General features: G+C 37.0%; 1 protein-coding gene across 3 annotated transcripts in view; it reads right to left on the bottom strand.

Annotated features, from left to right (window-relative positions):
* Positions 1-18,481, bottom strand: part of LOC120420749 (segmentation protein cap'n'collar) — a 102,546-nt gene that overhangs the window by 65,409 nt on the left and 18,656 nt on the right. For 2 of the 3 annotated variants that reach the window (XM_039583846.2, XM_039583845.2), the window contains 2 exons: positions 2,454-2,639; positions 2,224-2,296 (listed from right to left, as the gene is read on the bottom strand). In XM_039583846.2, the coding sequence (XP_039439780.1) occupies positions 2,224-2,296; positions 2,454-2,639 (259 nt within the window). Of the gene's footprint in view, positions 1-2,223; positions 2,297-2,453; positions 2,640-2,728; positions 2,886-18,481 lie in introns of those variants that run through there. The other variant, XM_039583847.2, reaches the window with a different exon arrangement.

Below are 18,481 nucleotides of genomic sequence, written 5' to 3'. Positions count from 1 at the left end.
TTAGAAAAACATTCAAATCTTGGTTCAGAAGTTTTCAATCAAAAAATGGTTTTCCTTGTGTTGTTTGTAGAAGCATTTTACATATAGTGATTATTTTTGCCTTCCTCACCTTACTGAGGAAAGGCTATAAAATCACCCACCTTCACGTATACATATCGACTCAGAATCATGTTCTGAGCAAATGTCTGTGTGGATGTGTGTAGGTGGGTGGACAAAAAAATTGTCACTCGATTATCTCCGGACTGGATAAACGGATTTCGACCGTATTAGTCTCATTCGATCCGTCTTGGGGTCCCCTAGGTCTCTATTTAAAATCAGCAAGTTTAGTTAAGTACTTCAAAAGTTATGCTTAAAAAACGATTTTGGCGTGTGTCCTGAAGATTGTAAAAAGGGTGTTTTTTGCAAGAAAACCTATCATGTTATACATTTTCAGGAAGGTATTAAAAAGACCTTTCCAATGAGCCCAAAACATTGAACATCTAACAACCCTATCAAATGTTATTAGCACTTAAGTATTATTTATACACTTTTTGGAGGCCGGATCTCAGCTATTTCAATGAAAATGATGTCCGGGTCCATCATGCGACCTGTCGTTAGTTAGATAATCGAAAGACCTTTCAAATGAGCCTAAAACATCGAGGATCTGACAACCCTATCAAAAGTTATTGGCACTTAAGTGTTATTCATACACTTTTTGGAGGCCGGATCTCAGCTATTTTGATAGAAATATTGTCTGAATCTTCCATGCGAACTATCGTTGAATAGGTTTTTTATCAGACTTTCCCGATGATCCAGAAATATTGAATGTCTGCGAACCCTATCAGAAGAAATGAGTAATAAAGTTGATTTGTTAAACATGTCAAGGGGGAATGTTGCTATTTTTACTGAATGTATTCACTTTATGAATGTGAGGAAGGCACCAACCACCTAAAGGTGGATTAAGTAACGTTTTTCATATCAATTTACTATTTCTGGACCCTGAATTCAGAACCATCATTGACAGTCATTGCCCCAAAAGTGAAAGACACCATGATCTACCACCTTAAATGAAAAATGGAAATAATTATTTATATTTTATTAAATGGGCCATTGCAAGTTTTGATATCTTTCAAAAAATTTCAGAAATCAGGGGCAAAAAATTATAGCTGAAATAAAAATTTCATTGGAAAAAAAACTTTTCACAAGTTTCCAAGCAATGGTTGGTTGAAAAATTAGTGCTTACTGGGAGTACTTGTTCAATTCAATTCAATTTATTTTATTTAGAAAAAAAATAAAATTTTACATCTTATTTTTCTTGCTACTTTTTCTTGCTTATTGACGGACGGAATCGACGTAACACCTTATTATGTGGCCCTCTTAAACCTTGCGGTTTCGTCAACGGATCCACAGGCGTGTATCGTTCTTTTTGCGACAAGACTCCGCCTCCCGGGTCTCCTAAGTGTGAAGGTATGGCACGGGGAGAGGGCACCGAAAACCTATATTTACACTTAGAATTTATTTGCGTCCGCCTCGGGATTCGAACCGGCGACCTCTGGATTGTGAGTCCAGTGCGCGGTCCGATTGATCCACACAGGCAGACTTGCTTATTGACCGCTTAGTGATTTCGATGGATTTACCTAGAAAAACATTTTTTGCACAATTTTTATTATTTATTATGGACTTGAAAAATTTGAATCTAATTTGGCATTAGCATACATTACATTGTGTAAATTAAATTTCAAGTTTCTGCCTCCTCCACAGGTAAACAATTAAATTTTATCTAAAAAAAATATTGTACATTTCAATGAAACTATTTATAACACTTTGGATAACGTTTATTTTTTAAGAAGGGTTTTTTTGTTTTCCATAAATTCTTTGTGATTTGCAATAATGTTTTAATCAATACAGCATTTTATATTTATTTATGCTTCAAAATTTGTAAATAAGGCTTGCAACTAAAAAAATCATTTTTCTAGAGTTGTGCCCTTCCTCTCTTGACTTCGTCCAGAGTCGAAACACATAAACTTTAAAAATATTTGCAGGCCTAACTTGGAAAACATATGTGTTATGAATTATTTTGTTTCAAAGTGCGCATTTTTTTGTATTGAAAAATCGAAGTTGGTAACATTTGTGTAAGCCGACCTTTTGAAAAAAAAAATCATTTTCATGATCATCTTCATCTGAATCGCCCACCGTTTGCAAATTTGTGTCAAAATGAAAAATCTCCCAAAAATTTGTACTCACCAGTTTCGGTATCAATCGTGTACGACAGTCCGGCCCATGGATCTTCCTCGGGTTCCTTCTTATCATCCTTTTTCTGCGGTGATTCCGTTATCAGAGAGAAGAGTACGCAGCGTGCGGGCCACCGAAAAATAGAAACAGAAAATATCACAACCCTCATTAGTCACAGAGCGCCACCGCCGTCGCCGGGGCCTATTTCACAACCGCCAACCGGTTTAGTCCGGAAGCCTCACCTTATCGTCGTCGTTCTTGATCTCCAGCAGCACTTTGAGCTTCTCCAGGTCGTCCGAACTGTCGGCACCTCCCTTGGCTCCGGCCACGGCACTGCCGGTTCCACCGGCCACCACAGCCGTCGGCGGGGTCAACGTAAAGCCCAGGTCCACGTCCTGCTTCCAGAGCACCTCGATCAGGTCCATTTCCTGCAAGAAGGGGGGAAATACGCCGTATTAGTTGTGAGTGTCGTGCACTTGAACTTGACCGTCGACGATCGCTGACGTCAGGGTCGTACTCTGCTGCCAGCTCGTTGAACATGCTTCATCTCGATTCTAGAGCATCGATCTTCAATCGAAGCGCCCTGTATGATCAAACTATTCTACAAAAAATGCGATATCTTTTAATTTGCCCTGAACAAACGACTCGCCAATTTTGTTCGTTGAAAACAACTAAATCAGACGAGAGCTCGAGAGTGGGCCTCGCAGATGATAAGAGCCCTTATCAGTTTGCAGCGGCGGTGGCGGCGTACAACTTTACAATCTACGAAAAATATACATAAACTGATAACAAGGCAAGAGATTGCGACTCCCGGCGGACTGCGCGCACCTTTTTTGGCACAGCACAATCTCGTCTGAACGTTCAACGCTGAGCGAGCTTGCATGCAAACTTGAATGCGATTTTGTTTTCGATAACTGATAACAGGGTTGTTTTGGTCTAGTCTAGGGAAATCGAGATGATTCGGATAACAACAAATCTGGAGTTTTTTTTTAAAAGGTCCAATAAACCAAATTTCCAGTTATTGCTTTTTGAGTGTTTTTTAAACCACCTTGAGTCAGGGGTATTGAAAAACACCCAAAAAGCAAAACGTGAAAATTTGGTTTATTGGACCTTTTCAAAAAAAAAACTCCAGAAATAGAGTTAGACTGAAAGACCTGAAGTTGGTGTTAGAAGTAAGTAAAGACATTTCTGTGTGTGTTTAAGATAATTTTTAAAATAATTTCCAATTTCAACAGGAATTTTGAACGACAATGTTTTGGTTTAGTAGTTATCTTCAAAGAGCATTATATGTTTGGGTACAGTCCAGACTCAATAATCCGAATGCCTTGGAAAAATTTCACATCAGATAATCGAATCATGCTGAGTATTTTAGATTTTTTTTATCGACCAAAATAACGGTGATAAAGCATGAGCATGAGCATGAGCATGGTTGACTGCCAATAAGCTGCTACTCCGTTATTGACAGATCAGCTGAAGTTAAACAATGAATCAAAAATGATCAGTGGGAGCCAACCATCCGTTCACTGTTTAACCTCTGAAGATCTCTACTTTATAAGTCAATACCGGCGCCCTCCCAAGAAGCCTGCAGTTCAACGAAAGGAAGGAATGTTAGTCCGATAGTTGAAGTTGCAGACTCATCAAGCACATAGTTTTTCGCTATATACTTGTTGATACCGCTTGAAACCGTTGAATCCACAGCATCTCCTTCAAGCATCACGTGATAATTTTTTTTGGGTTAGTAGGAGCAGGTATTGGCTTTTCGATGCCTCCCGAGCTACGACGCTATGGGGAGGACTTTCATAACAGACCCGTCGGCGAGCCTTCCGAGCAACGATGCTATGGGAAGGTCTTTCTGGTTAACACACAAAATCACTCACACACAGTTATTTTGCTCCACTATTAACTCAATGATCCAAATTGTCAGTGCGTCTTTCGTTCATTATATAGAAATGGCTTTTTCATCGCAAAAAAATAAAACCTTTTTCGAAAAATTTAAACACAATCCACCCGACGCCGTGCCTTCCGATCAACGATGATATAGGAAGGGCTTTGAAAATCACAAAAGAAATCACTTTTCACTCCGAATATTTTTTACGACCACGCGCTCCCTTTGTCAATTATGCACTCTATCGACCAAAATAACGGTGATAAAATATAGAAACATATTTTTTTGATTGTGGTTTGGTTGAGCGTTTTAGCAGAATGCATTACTGTGAATACAAAGAGACGAGTTGTTCCTTTTAATTCCGCTATATATTTTTAATATCTTGACAGATACGTATTTCGTCTACTACTTGCAGACTTCATCAGTGTTCTGTTCTCGACTCAGTTTGATTATAAAGTAAGTAAACAATTTAAAAAAAAGTGTTTTTTTCCTAATTCGAAGTCCCTACAAACCTTCGGATAATCGAAACTTTGGATAATCGAGTCTGGAATGTATAAGTTTTGGCCAACATTTTTAAATTGTATACAAAAATGCTTAAAACAACCAAACCAAATTACTGGAAAAGTATGAAAAGAAAAATAATATTCTAAAAACACGAATGAAAATTTTGTCAGCGAAACCAAAGTTGTCGTCGTTCGTAAATATTTGTTGTTTTTTTTAAGTTAAACTGAAACAAATTCTTCCAAATATTGTAGAATGTTTTTATTGGTGTCTTAATTTAAATCGTTAGGCTTAAATATCTCCCCATGAATGCTGTAAAGTGTTCGAGGAATATTCAATAAAGATGGCGATAATTTAGAAAGTTCGGTTATTGAGAAAATGGATTAATTAATTATTTAGTCAATCAACCACTAAAATATGACTAACATGTGCTCGTTGAACCCGAATTTGACTTTGAAAAAAATAAATAAAAGAAACTGAACAGTTAAAGCTAGGCGTCTCAAAATAATTTTGAAACTTTTAATTGAAAAACAACTGGACAGATGTGAAATGTATTTCAAAACACTTTTTTCATCTCCTGCAAATATGTACTGACAAACAGTCTGAAACAGCTGCATAAGTGTTACAACTATATCTCCTCCTCTAGCAATCATACCCCAGGGCTATTTCCATACTAAACGATCAAAAACATGCAGCCAATTATTCAAATTTTGCATCAGATAACGTTCCAATCAAAACAAAGCCATTCCATTTTGCAGACATCGCAGCCAACGATCGACCACCTCGGACAGACCCCAAAGGACAACCTGTTTCGTCCGCCGTCCGTCATCCCACGACCGCCACCGCCAAGTTTACGAAAATAAACACAATTAATAAAGATTAAGCGCAACAAACAACCAATCGAAACCGATCTCCCCAAGCTAAGTAGTGAGAGAGCACTTTTTTCATTTCATAGTTCGTTTGTGGTGCTGACAGTTTGTCTATAATGTCAGGCATCAATTTCACCTCTCCCGAAGCAAAAAAAAAGCTCCAAACTTTGCGCTCCACCTATCAGTTCGACGAGATCTCTCCAAGCTCGAGTCACACTGCTTCTGCTGCAGAAGTAGTCGAGTGCAGCTCAGCCGAAGCAGTGAAGAAGAAAGGAGAGAGACTCGCCACGTCAGGGTCGTACTCTGCTGCCAGCTCGTTGAACATGCTTCATCTCGATTCTAGAGCATCGATCTTCAATCGAAGCGCCCGGTATGATCAAACTATTCTACAAAAAATGCGATATCTTTTAATTTGCCCTGAACAAACGACTCGCCAATTTTGTTCGTTGAAAACAACTAAATCAGACGAAAGCTCGAGAGTGGGCCTCGCAGATGATAAGAGCCCTTATCAGTTTGCAGCGGCGGTGGTGGCGTACAACTTTACAATCTACGAAAAATATACATAAACTGATAGCAAGACAAGAGATTGCGACTCCCGGCGGACTGCGCGCACCTTTTTTGGCACAGCACAATCTCGTCTGAACGTTCAACGCTGAGCGAGCTTGCATGCAAACTTGAATGCGATTTTGTTTTCGATAACTGATAACAGGGTTGTTTTGGTCTAGTCTAGGGAAATCGAGATGATTCGGATAACAACAAATCTGGAGTTTTTTTTTAAAAGGTCCAATAAACCAAATTTCCAGTTATTGCTTTTTGAGTGTTTTTTAAACCACCTTGAGTCAGGGGTATTGAAAAACACCCAAAAAGCAAAACGTGAAAATTTGGTTTATTGGACCTTTTCAAAAAAAAAACTCCAGAAATAGAGTTAGACTGAAAGACCTGAAGTTGGTGTTAGAAGTAAGTAAAGACATTTCTGTGTGTGTTTAAGATAATTTTTAAAATAATTTCCAATTTCAACAGGAATTTTGAACGACAATGTTTTGGTTTAGTAGTTATCTTCAAAGAGCATTATATGTTTGGGTACAGTCCAGACTCAATAATCCGAATGCCTTGGAAAAATTTCACATCAGATAATCGAATCATGCTGAGTATTTTAGATTTTTTTTATCGACCAAAATAACGGTGATAAAGCATGAGCATGAGCATGAGCATGGTTGACTGCCAATAAGCTGCTACTCCGTTATTGACAGATCAGCTGAAGTTAAACAATGAATCAAAAATGATCAGTGGGAGCCAACCATCCGTTCACTGTTTAACCTCTGAAGATCTCTACTTTATAAGTCAATACCGGCGCCCTCCCAAGAAGCCTGCAGTTCAACGAAAGGAAGGAATGTTAGTCCGATAGTTGAAGTTGCAGACTCATCAAGCACATAGTTTTTCGCTATATACTTGTTGATACCGCTTGAAACCGTTGAATCCACAGCATCTCCTTCAAGCATCACGTGATAATTTTTTTTGGGTTAGTAGGAGCAGGTATTGGCTTTTCGATGCCTCCCGAGCTACGACGCTATGGGGAGGACTTTCATAACAGACCCGTCGGCGAGCCTTCCGAGCAACGATGCTATGGGAAGGTCTTTCTGGTTAACACACAAAATCACTCACACACAGTTATTTTGCTCCACTATTAACTCAATGATCCAAATTGTCAGTGCGTCTTTCGTTCATTATATAGAAATGGCTTTTTCATCGCAAAAAAATAAAACCTTTTTCGAAAAATTTAAACACAATCCACCCGACGCCGTGCCTTCCGATCAACGATGATATAGGAAGGGCTTTGAAAATCACAAAAGAAATCACTTTTCACTCCGAATATTTTTTACGACCACGCGCTCCCTTTGTCAATTATGCACTCTATCGACCAAAATAACGGTGATAAAATATAGAAACATATTTTTTTGATTGTGGTTTGGTTGAGCGTTTTAGCAGAATGCATTACTGTGAATACAAAGAGACGAGTTGTTCCTTTTAATTCCGCTATATATTTTTAATATCTTGACAGATACGTATTTCGTCTACTACTTGCAGACTTCATCAGTGTTCTGTTCTCGACTCAGTTTGATTATAAAGTAAGTAAACAATTTAAAAAAAAGTGTTTTTTTCCTAATTCGAAGTCCCTACAAACCTTCGGATAATCGAAACTTTGGATAATCGAGTCTGGAATGTATAAGTTTTGGCCAACATTTTTAAATTGTATACAAAAATGCTTAAAACAACCAAACCAAATTACTGGAAAAGTATGAAAAGAAAAATAATATTCTAAAAACACGAATGAAAATTTTGTCAGCGAAACCAAAGTTGTCGTCGTTCGTAAATATTTGTTGTTTTTTTTAAGTTAAACTGAAACAAATTCTTCCAAATATTGTAGAATGTTTTTATTGGTGTCTTAATTTAAATCGTTAGGCTTAAATATCTCCCCATGAATGCTGTAAAGTGTTCGAGGAATATTCAATAAAGATGGCGATAATTTAGAAAGTTCGGTTATTGAGAAAATGGATTAATTAATTATTTAGTCAATCAACCACTAAAATATGACTAACATGTGCTCGTTGAACCCGAATTTGACTTTGAAAAAAATAAATAAAAGAAACTGAACAGTTAAAGCTAGGCGTCTCAAAATAATTTTGAAACTTTTAATTGAAAAACAACTGGACAGATGTGAAATGTATTTCAAAACACTTTTTTCATCTCCTGCAAATATGTACTGACAAACAGTCTGAAACAGCTGCATAAGTGTTACAACTATATCTCCTCCTCTAGCAATCATACCCCAGGGCTATTTCCATACCAGACGATCAAAAACATGCAGCCAATTATTCAAATTTTGTATCAGATAACGTTCCAATCAAAACATAGCCATTCCATTTTGCAGACATCGCAGCCAACGATCTGCCACCTCGGACAGACCCCAAAGGACAACCTGTTTCGTCCGCCGTCCGTCATCCCACGACCGCCACCGCCAAGTTTACGAAAATAAACACAATTAATAAAGATTAAGCGCAACAAACAACCAATCGAAACCGATCTCCCCAAGCTAAGTAGTGAGAGAGCACTTTTTTCATTTCATAGTTCGTTTGTGGTGCTGACAGTTTGTCTATAATGTCCAGGCATCAATTTCACCTCTTCCAAAGCAAAAAAAAAAAGCTCCAAACTTTGCGCTCCACCTATCAGTTCGACGAGATCTCTCCAAGCTCGAGTCACACTGCTTCTGCTGCAGAAGTAGTCGAGTGCAGCTCAGCCGAAGCAGTGAAGAAGAAAGGAGAGAGACTCGCCACCGAAAAAAAAACCTCAAGCTACTTGAGAGGTTCGATTTAATAGGCCCAAAATTAGACAGATTAAAATTGAATAAATATTTAGGCACCCCACAACAGCGTTTGAGGGGTCCAAGTCCCAGTCAAAGGACTGTTTGGAGAACTGCCCCCCTTCCCCAACTCCAAGCCCTCGTATACAGCTCCGAGACGTGATTAATAACAAAAGAGCTTAACTTTTAAACTATATCGGGCACCACCCCCGCTCTCGCTCCCTCTGTTGTAACACTGTCTCACATTCCAACATATTTTTTTATTTCCAACGTCGTACATATGTGAAATGGATTCACGCAACCGAAACCGAACAAAGCAACCCAAGAATGATTTATCACCTTAGGCTCCGCCTCTCTCACTTGGTTTGGAACAACATAGCAACCACACAAAGACCCTCGCCGTACATACAGGAAAGAGCGGGACAGCGAACGAAAAGAAAAAAGCATAAAAAACAACAACATAAAATCGAGCGTTTACGAACGAAAGTAAATAAAGCGAAGAAGCTTGAAGGTATTGGTGGCGCATAAAAGCTCCAGCAAGGATCAACACAATCACACCACACAGCATACAGCAAGCCGCGGCGGCGATGGTGGAAAACGAACGCAAACATGCGAAAGCTTTGCGGGCGGGAAGCTTTGCGTGGCGTTAGCTGCTGCCGGTTGATCACAGATGGCGGCGCTGAGAGTTTGGTGGGTGGTTGGACGATTTGATGGAGCTGTTTCGTGGCCGGCTTTTCGATGTCTTCGGTTTGGATTAGAAATAATTTTGTAATCCTTAAAAATATTGTAAAATTAAATGCGAAAAAATTGGACCAAAATGTATAACTGATCCTTTATTTTGGAATTTTCATTACCGTTGTTTTTTTAAGATTATTTTTTTAAAATTCCAACATGTTTTAAATACATTTTACTTTGATAACTTGATTTTGTTTTTGATATTTTCTGTAACCGTTGTTATTCAAATACTTTTTTACTGGTAAGGTTTCTCTCAAGCTTTATATCATAATTATAGGAAATTCATATTTTGAATTCTGGGATGATATTTAAAGTCACAGTGTTTTTTACACACTTTAAATCCAAAGTTTGTACAAAATATTTACATAAATGGACCATTTCTAGGGTTGATATTGATATTATTAGTTGTTTCTTGAAAATACATCGAATTTGCAGTATTTTTTGTAAAAAAGCAAAAGGACATGCAGATAAACAAAATAAAATATTTATGAAATTGATAATTCGTTAATTCAACGATAATGGATCGAAAAGCTGCTTCGTTTACAAATGGCGCTTAGGATCTTTTGAAAACTAACTCGAGGACTATTCTGTTTTTATTATCTTCTATTAAACAAATTTTTAAATCATTTTTTTCGTTATGAAACATAAATAAAAAACCACATTTACCAAGAAGTTTGTTCGCTTTGTTGCTTGTTGCTTTTTAAAAATCAGTCCTGAATTTAAAATTTAAAAAAATATCTGCAGAACACAAAGCAACAGTTTCATTTAATAACAATAACAACAAATCACAAAATTACAACAGTTTCATTTTCAAATTATATTGTTTTCCAAAGATTTGGAGTAATTCTAGATTAAATTTTTAAATGGTCCTATCTGAATAGGAGACCCAGGACTCATAGTTTTTTTTAACTTTCTCTAGAATTTTGGCTTTGAAAGTCACTTAGAAATTTTCTTATTTTCTATTTCTTCATATTGTTTAACTTGCCAAACATACTTTTCCTCTAAATGTTAAAATATAAACACTATTTGCCTAAATCCAAATTTCCTAGATTTGAATTTAACTCAAATGCTCTTTGCCAGTGTTGGTATTCTCGCGCTCTCGTGAGAAAAATTCCTCTCTCTAGAGTTCTCGCCGCGAGTCTCGAGCTGCGGAGAGAAACTCACCGATTGCCCGTGCTCTCCCCGCTGCTCGCGAACGGGTTATCTCGCGAGCCAGAATTGACCGTTCGCGAGAAGTTGAACGTGTTAGAAACGACCAAAAACAACACAGCGATTCAAGTTATACCATCACCTGATAAACAAATTGCTAGCTTGGGACGAACGACTAGCACGAAGTGCTCGCGGCGGGAGCGAGAACGCGAACGAAAATGCGAACGCGAGCGAGAAGAGAAAAATAGGACAAGTTCTCTCCATCGCTCGCGTGCGAGAAATGCTTTCCTTCTTCTCGCTCGAATTCCAACACTGCTCTTTGCATGATATCTCTTTTATGAATTGCACAATAAAATGCATTATTAAAATGGAGCCGAAACTGTTTAGAAACCGCACAAAAACATTGATTTGCTCAGAATTAAATTTTGATCCGATATGTATAGGTGCGGCTAGCAGGCGTACATTAAAAATATTTTTGGAGTAATTTTATGGCCTTTTCTCAGTGAGGGGGCAAAAAGCTTGCCACCTTATTTATGAGCAAATATGCATTTTACTGAGAATTTAGAAAAAATGTGAGCATCCGCTTCAATTTTGGTTTTAACAGGTTAAAATAAAAAAGTATAAGAAATTGAATGAAATTTTCTTCAAATATCTGTCAAAAGGTCAACAAACCACGAAATAGTACACAAGCAAACCCCAAATAAATTTACTGTTTACACGCGCCAAAATAAAAGTCTGCGTGTGTGCTATTTTTTGCTAAACGACACAAATTTGACCGGTGCATTTTAACGCGTCTTGTTTGGGTGAAAGCTCCAATTTCAACCTCGTAATATAAACAAAACGCGCCGCTAATGGATTCCGAACTTCGAGCTCGATTTAAAATTAATGATCCACCAACCCGACGACCTGAGCCGGTATGGCACCAAAGAGAGTTCATTATTTTCTTCGGGAATGCCACCCTGGAAGAAATTGTTGATTCCACAGATAAAAACCTTCTAATAGTTGTTTGACACAACCTAAAATTGAATTCGACAAAAGATCTTCCCGAAAAGGATGCTCATCTTTGATTAATGAATTTAGATCAGTCGGCAGCGGCGGCACCAGACGACAGTGAAAGTGACCTTTCTAAGCAAGACGGTCAAGTGCAAGTGCGGCTCCTCGAGATTGTGATAAATGATGACGAGAGGAAGCCCACAGCGAAACCACAAATTGTGTCGACCACGACAGAACGACAACACTTGTCAGCAAGATAAGAGAATGGTTCTTGAGAACAACGGGCCTTGAAGAGGAGCTCGTGCTGAGCGACATTGAAGGCGGCTGAACTTTCTTTGGAGAGCCTCTAATCGATTGATTTTCGATCGATCAGTGTCGGAATCGGAGGATTTTGGACGATTTGTTGGTGCGTTTTTGAACGAGGTGCAACAAATCGAGAATTAATTGATCGTTGATCGATGCGATCGATGATGGGACAGTGATTCGTGAAAATTGTGCTTCATAAATAATCTTTTAGAGAGATTGTTTAGAAAACATGGTATAGTGTTTTTTTGTGTTTGAAAGAGGCACAGACAATCAGCCACTTTCTTTAATATCAATTTATTCAAAAAATACGATCAAAATCTATTTTAATTCAAAAAAAAAACCATCCACATTAACGACCCCCGGGTCTTTTGTGGTCTCTATTGCAAGTTTCTGCTCGAACCAAGGAGTCCGAAGGCTTGAATGGGGAGAGCACCCAAACCTCTTTTACTCCAAGGAACCTTCCACCCCAGTGTTTGAACTGACGACCTTTGGATTGCGAGTCCAACCACCGCCAGCGATTCCACCGGAGTAGGCTTGGTTTGGTGTGTTGTTTGTACTTCTGGCATGGATACGACTCCTACACGTGGATTGACTTAACGGCCTAACAACCAAGGCCGGGACCGACATTTTACTTCCTCATCCGATGGAAGGTTCCAGCAGATGGGAATCGAACCCAGAAACATCCGCTTACAAAGCGGACAGCGTAACCATTCGGCCACGCACTGCCACTAATCTATTTAATAATAAAATGCTTATTGAAAAAGGTGACATAATTTTTCAATATAACCATCCCATCAAACCCACCGCGTGGGATGATAAAACATCAGTAGCACACAGCATCCGTTTTGTATATCTCATTTTTATCTCTTTTTTGCCAATTGCTACCTTTCCCAAGAGAGATGCAACCGCCGACGTCGTCGTCGTCTGGTCAGAGCGCGATCATTGACTTGGCGGGGCGCGTTTACCTTCCTTTTTTTCTGGGCCATTTTCATTTTTTGGCGATGACCCCACATTACCGGTCTGGACCGGTGTGACCATATGGGGAAGGATATACAAATAAAAAAAAAAGCTGTATAAAAAGGCGAAGGTTCGGAAAGTAGGTTGTTTACGTTGCAACGCAGTTGCAGTCGTTTGATACGAAAGGATGAGATCAGCGCGTTCGTCTGATTTTCTGCTCGAATGCTTCGTTTTTTTTGGAACAAAGAAGGAAAAAACACGACCAGTGCGAATCGTTCGTTCTAAAAAGTTGCTAATTTTACCCACTGCTGCGGCCTGTTTGCTGACAGCACCGAATGCAACTGTGCTTGCAGTTGCGTTTTTTTGTTTTGTTTTATTTACACCACGAGCTCGCCGGTGGATTTATTTTCTACACAAACAGAACCAGCACGACATTCGAAAGGGGGAAAAAGTCTTCAATTAAGATACCACACTGCTGCTGCCGGTGTGACTTTTGCTGTTTCGGCGGTCGTTTTGCAGTAATTATTTTCGGATCCAGAATGGAATCCAGGTCGGACATCCTTCGCGACGAGACGAATACCGTGTCTGTCGACTGTCAGGGATGACCTCACGAACGTGAGAAGGTGTTTTGTTATTTATGGGCAATTCCTCCGCCGCGCCGCCATGAAGAGTCATGATCATTGGAGGCTGTTCGGGGAGTTGTCGCAATCGAGAGAGGGGGGAAAAGCTTGATTTATACTGCAAGGTTGCACGCCGTTTTGCACTGAACAGGCAGGACAAAGAGATACAGATCTAGGACACTGTAAACTGGCAATTTGGGATGATCTTTGACATTGCAGGTATGTGGCCTTTGGTTGAGTGAATTTATTGGGATATCTTGTCAGACAGGTGACCTTGGGGTCTGGTGTGACAAATCATCTCACTGAGAGAGGTAGACTATTCAATTAGGTTCAATTAAATTTAAATACTCTGAGCCTAAACCCCAAATATGAGCACGATTTGACGAAAACTCGAGCAGATCAAGCTTGAAGTTCTATGCAGTTGGAGAGTCTGTTTAAAAATCTTTAATAATAATAGAGAGATATAATTTCCAATAGTTACTGAGATAGTCATCTAAATATAGAACCCTATTTTAAGAGCGAGTTTTTCATCGATGTGAAACAGGTCGTATCGAGGTGCTCCGATTTGGATGAAACTTTCAGTGTTTGTTTGTCTATGCATGAGATGAACTCATGCCAAATATGAGCCCTCTACAACAAAGGGAAGTGGGGTAAAACGGGCATTGAAGTTTGAGGTCCAAAACACATGAAAAATCTTAAAATTGCTCGCATTTCCGTAAAACTTCATCAATTCCAACTCTCTTAGATGCATTCGAAAGGTCTTTTAAAGCCCTTCAAAATGTGCTATAGACATCCAGGATTGGTTTGACTTTTTCTAATAGCTTTTGCAAATTACTGTTAAAAATTGATTTTTTTAAAACCTTAATAACTTTTGGCAACAGCCTCCAACACCCATACTCCCATAGGTCAAAAGTTAGGGAATTTCATGGACTATAAGCCTACGGTATTAACTTTTTGGCCAATCGCAGTTTTTCTCATAGTTTTTCGATTTTTCTAGAACAAACATTTTACAACGTTGGTTTTTGCCCTGTAGGCCAAGAAGACGGCACTTTTTGGTCTCAATTTTGTCATATTCGGAATCCTCGGTCAATTTCACGTAAGTTAGAAGTATTGGAGTTGTAATTTTGATTTAAAAAATAATTAAATAAAACATTTTTGAAAAAAGAAATAGATCTTATTTACCCTATGATCAATACGTCAAATGCTGTATCAAGTAGGCGAAAACTTGTTTACCCCTAATCCGACAAAATTCTAAATAATATTTTAATTAATTCTAAAAGGCATTTTTTCCAATCAAATTCAAAATTCCAACACCTCAATCTAATGTAAAATTTTCTGAGGATTCCGAATATGTCAAAATTGAGACCAAAAAGTGCCACTATGGAGGCCTACAGAGCAAAAACTAACGTTGTAAAATGTTTGTTCTAGAAAAATCGAAAAACTATGAGAAAAACTGCGATTGGCCAAAAAGTTATTTCCGTAGGCTCATAGTCCATGAAATTCCCTAACTTTTGACCTATGGGAGTATGGGTGTTGGAGGCTGTTGCCAAAAGTTATTAAGGTTTTAAAAAAATCAATTTTTAACAGTAATTTGCAAAAGCTATGAGAAAAAGTCAAACCAATCCTGGATGTCTATAGCACATTTTGAAGGGCTTCAAAAAACCTTTCGAATGCATCTAAGAGAGTTGGAATTGATGAAGTTTTACGGAAATGCGAGCAATTTTAAGAATTTTCATGTGTTTTGGACCTCAAACTTCAATGCCCGTTTTACCCCACTTCCCTTTGTCGTAGAGGGCTCATATTTGGCATGAGTTCATCTCATGCATAGACAAACAAACGCTGAAAGTTTCATCCAAATCGGAGCAACTCGATACGACCTCTAACCGAGCAGAATCTACAAATACTGCCTCTTAAGTGCTTTTTGATAAGCAATTCGATTAACATTTTCAAATTATGTAAATCTTCTTTTATCGACGTTTTACAAATCATGAGTTTTTCAAGAAACTGGCATTACTGCCAAATGAGTTTTAACTGTCTTGTATTGTCTCGAGAGATGTTATATTTAATCCTTTAAAACAGTGGTTACCAAACTGCGGCCCGCGGGCTAGTTTTGAATTTGCTATTTAATTTGGCCCACTTAGGAATCATCAAGAAAAGTCCTAAAAAATATACATAAAAAACGTGACGAACAAGTTTTCTTTAATAAAGAAAAAATAAAATAATAATAATAATGATTTAGTATTATGAAGAAATGTGATATCACAATTTATTTTGCATGGAATGGAAAATGATAAACAAAAGCGTTGTATAATTTTCCCAAAGGATTTCTAAAACGTTTAAATTTCTTCTTTGTTTGGACACTATGAGAGAAAAAGGGCACTGAATACTTATTTGATTTTGGAAAAAGTGAAGAGATTTTTTTTTTTTTTTTTGCGTCCATTACGTGTTCCACATATTTCTCTCAATAGAAATGTTGAAAATAATTGAAACAAATTTAAACTAAAATCAAAATCAAAAGTATCAATTAAAAATTAAATATTAAAAAAATGTTTTGATCTACACTGGAAAATAAATGAATGAAGGATTTAAAAATAATAACCACTTTCATTTCATTTTTTAATTACATAGATTTTGAATATAGAGCAGTTTCTCAGATTTCGGTCATTCGTTTTTTTTTGTATTTTTTAATCCGACTGAAACTTTTTTGGTGTCTTCGGTATGCCCAAAGAAGCCATTTTGCATCATTAGTTTGTCCATATAATTTTCCATACAAATTTGGCAGCTGGCCATACAAAAATGATGCATGAAAATTCTAAAATCTGTATCTTTTGAAGGAATTTTGTGATCAATTTGATGTCTTCGGCAAAGTTGTAGGTATGGATATGGACTTTACTGAAAAAAAATGATACACGGTAAAAAAAATTTGGTGATTTTTTATTTAACTTTTTGTCACTAAAACTTGATTTGCAAAAAAAAACACTATTTTTATTTTTTTATATGTTTTAGAGGACATCAAATGCCAACTTTTCAGAAATTTCCAGGTTGTGCAAAAAATCTTTGAGCAAGTTATGAATTTTTGAATCAATACTGATTTTTTCGAAAATTCGAAAAATTGGTCGTAAAAATTTGGTGCACACATTTGCCCACTTTTGAAAAAAATATTTTTGAAAAGCTGTGTAAATTCTCTATATTTTGCACTTTTGAACTTTGTTGATACGACCCTTAGTTGCTGAGATATTGCCAAACAAAGGTTTAAAAACAGGAAAATTGATGTTTTCTAAGTCCCATCCAAACAACACACCATTTTCTAATGTCGATATCTCAGCAACTCATGGTCCGATTTTCAATGTTAAAATATGAAACATTCGTGAAATTTTCCGATCTTTTCGAAAAAAAATATTTTCAAAATTTTTAAACCAAGACTAACATTTCAAAAGGCCCAAACATTCAATATTACGCCCTTTTAAAATGTTAGTCTTGGTTTATTTTTTTTTAAATATTTTTTTAAAAGATCGGAAAATCAGACCATTAGTTGCTAAGCTATCGACATTAGAAAATGGTGTGTTGTTTTGGTGGGAGTTAGAAAACATCAATTTCCTGTTTTTAAACCTTTGCTTGGCAATATCTCAGCAACTAAGGGTCGTATCAACAAAGTTGAAAAGTGCAAAATATAGAGAATTTTCTCAGCTTTTCAAAAATATTTTTTTCAAAAGTGGGCAAACATGTGCACTAATTTAAAAAAATTAAAAACTGCGTCTATTTTCAAAAAAGTCACCTAAAAATGGATTTAAATTGAACACGGTGCACTTTATCAAAATTTCACTAAAGTACTTTTGGATTGCAAATTAAATTTTACATCGAAAAATGAAGTTGAAAAATTTTTGCGACCAATTTTTCGAATTTTTGAAAAAATCAGTATTGATTCAAAAATTCAAAACTCGCTCAAAGATTTTTTGCACAACCTGGAAATTTTTGAAAAGTTGGCATTTGATGTCCTCTAAAACATATCAAAAAATAAAAAAAAATTAAAAATAGTGTTTTTTGCAAATCAAGTTTTAGGGACAAAAAGTTAAATAAAAAATCATCAAAAAAATGTTAACCGTGTATCATTTTTTTCAGTGTAGTCCATATCCATACCTACAACTTTGCCGAAGACACCAAATCGATCAAAAAACTCCTTCAAAAGATACAGATTTTTGAATTTTCATGCATCATTTTTGTATAGCCAGCTGCCAAATTTATATGGAAAAATTATATGGACAAACTAATGATGCAAAATTGCTTCTTTGGGTATACCGAAGGCACCAAAATAGTTTCAGTCGGATTAAAAAATACAAAAATTAAAATTTAAGTAAAAAGACCGATTTCGTAGAGAATTGCTCTATAGTTGTGTTTCTAAAAAAAACTTTAGACACATTCCGCCGTGACGTTGCAACGCTTTGACTTTTCTTTTTTCAGTATTTCGGCTGTAACTCAAAAAATACATGAAAAAGGTACATATGTAATTACAGATTCGGAAAGTACATTAAATTTCCTATAAAAAACAATGTTGAAACATTATTTTAAGCGAATATTCTTTTTTTGAGAGGGGGATATGTAGCGTGACGTAGCAACGCGTGACTTTTTCTCAATCCAGACCCAATTCATGTTTCGCCATTAACTCTGCTCTGTTAAACGGCAAATTTGGAGTTCTTCTTTCATTTTTAGTGTAAAATTGGCCAACAAATTGAATGCAATCATTAGTTTTTAGAAAAAATTAAACCTCGATTTTTGAAGACCGTTTACATTTCGTGACGTTGCAACGCTCTGTTTTTGAAAACAGGGTTTTTCGTTGCGTTGCAACGTCACGAAATTATAGTTTCAAAATAAATCATAGTTTTTGTTAGGCTGAACAACT

Source organism: Culex pipiens, chromosome 1 (genome assembly GCF_016801865.2).
Source record: "Culex pipiens pallens isolate TS chromosome 1, TS_CPP_V2, whole genome shotgun sequence".
Taxonomy (NCBI): domain Eukaryota; kingdom Metazoa; phylum Arthropoda; class Insecta; order Diptera; family Culicidae; genus Culex; species Culex pipiens.
The sequence above is the reverse complement of the archived record's forward strand: the minus strand, read 5'-3'. Positions and strand labels throughout refer to the sequence as shown.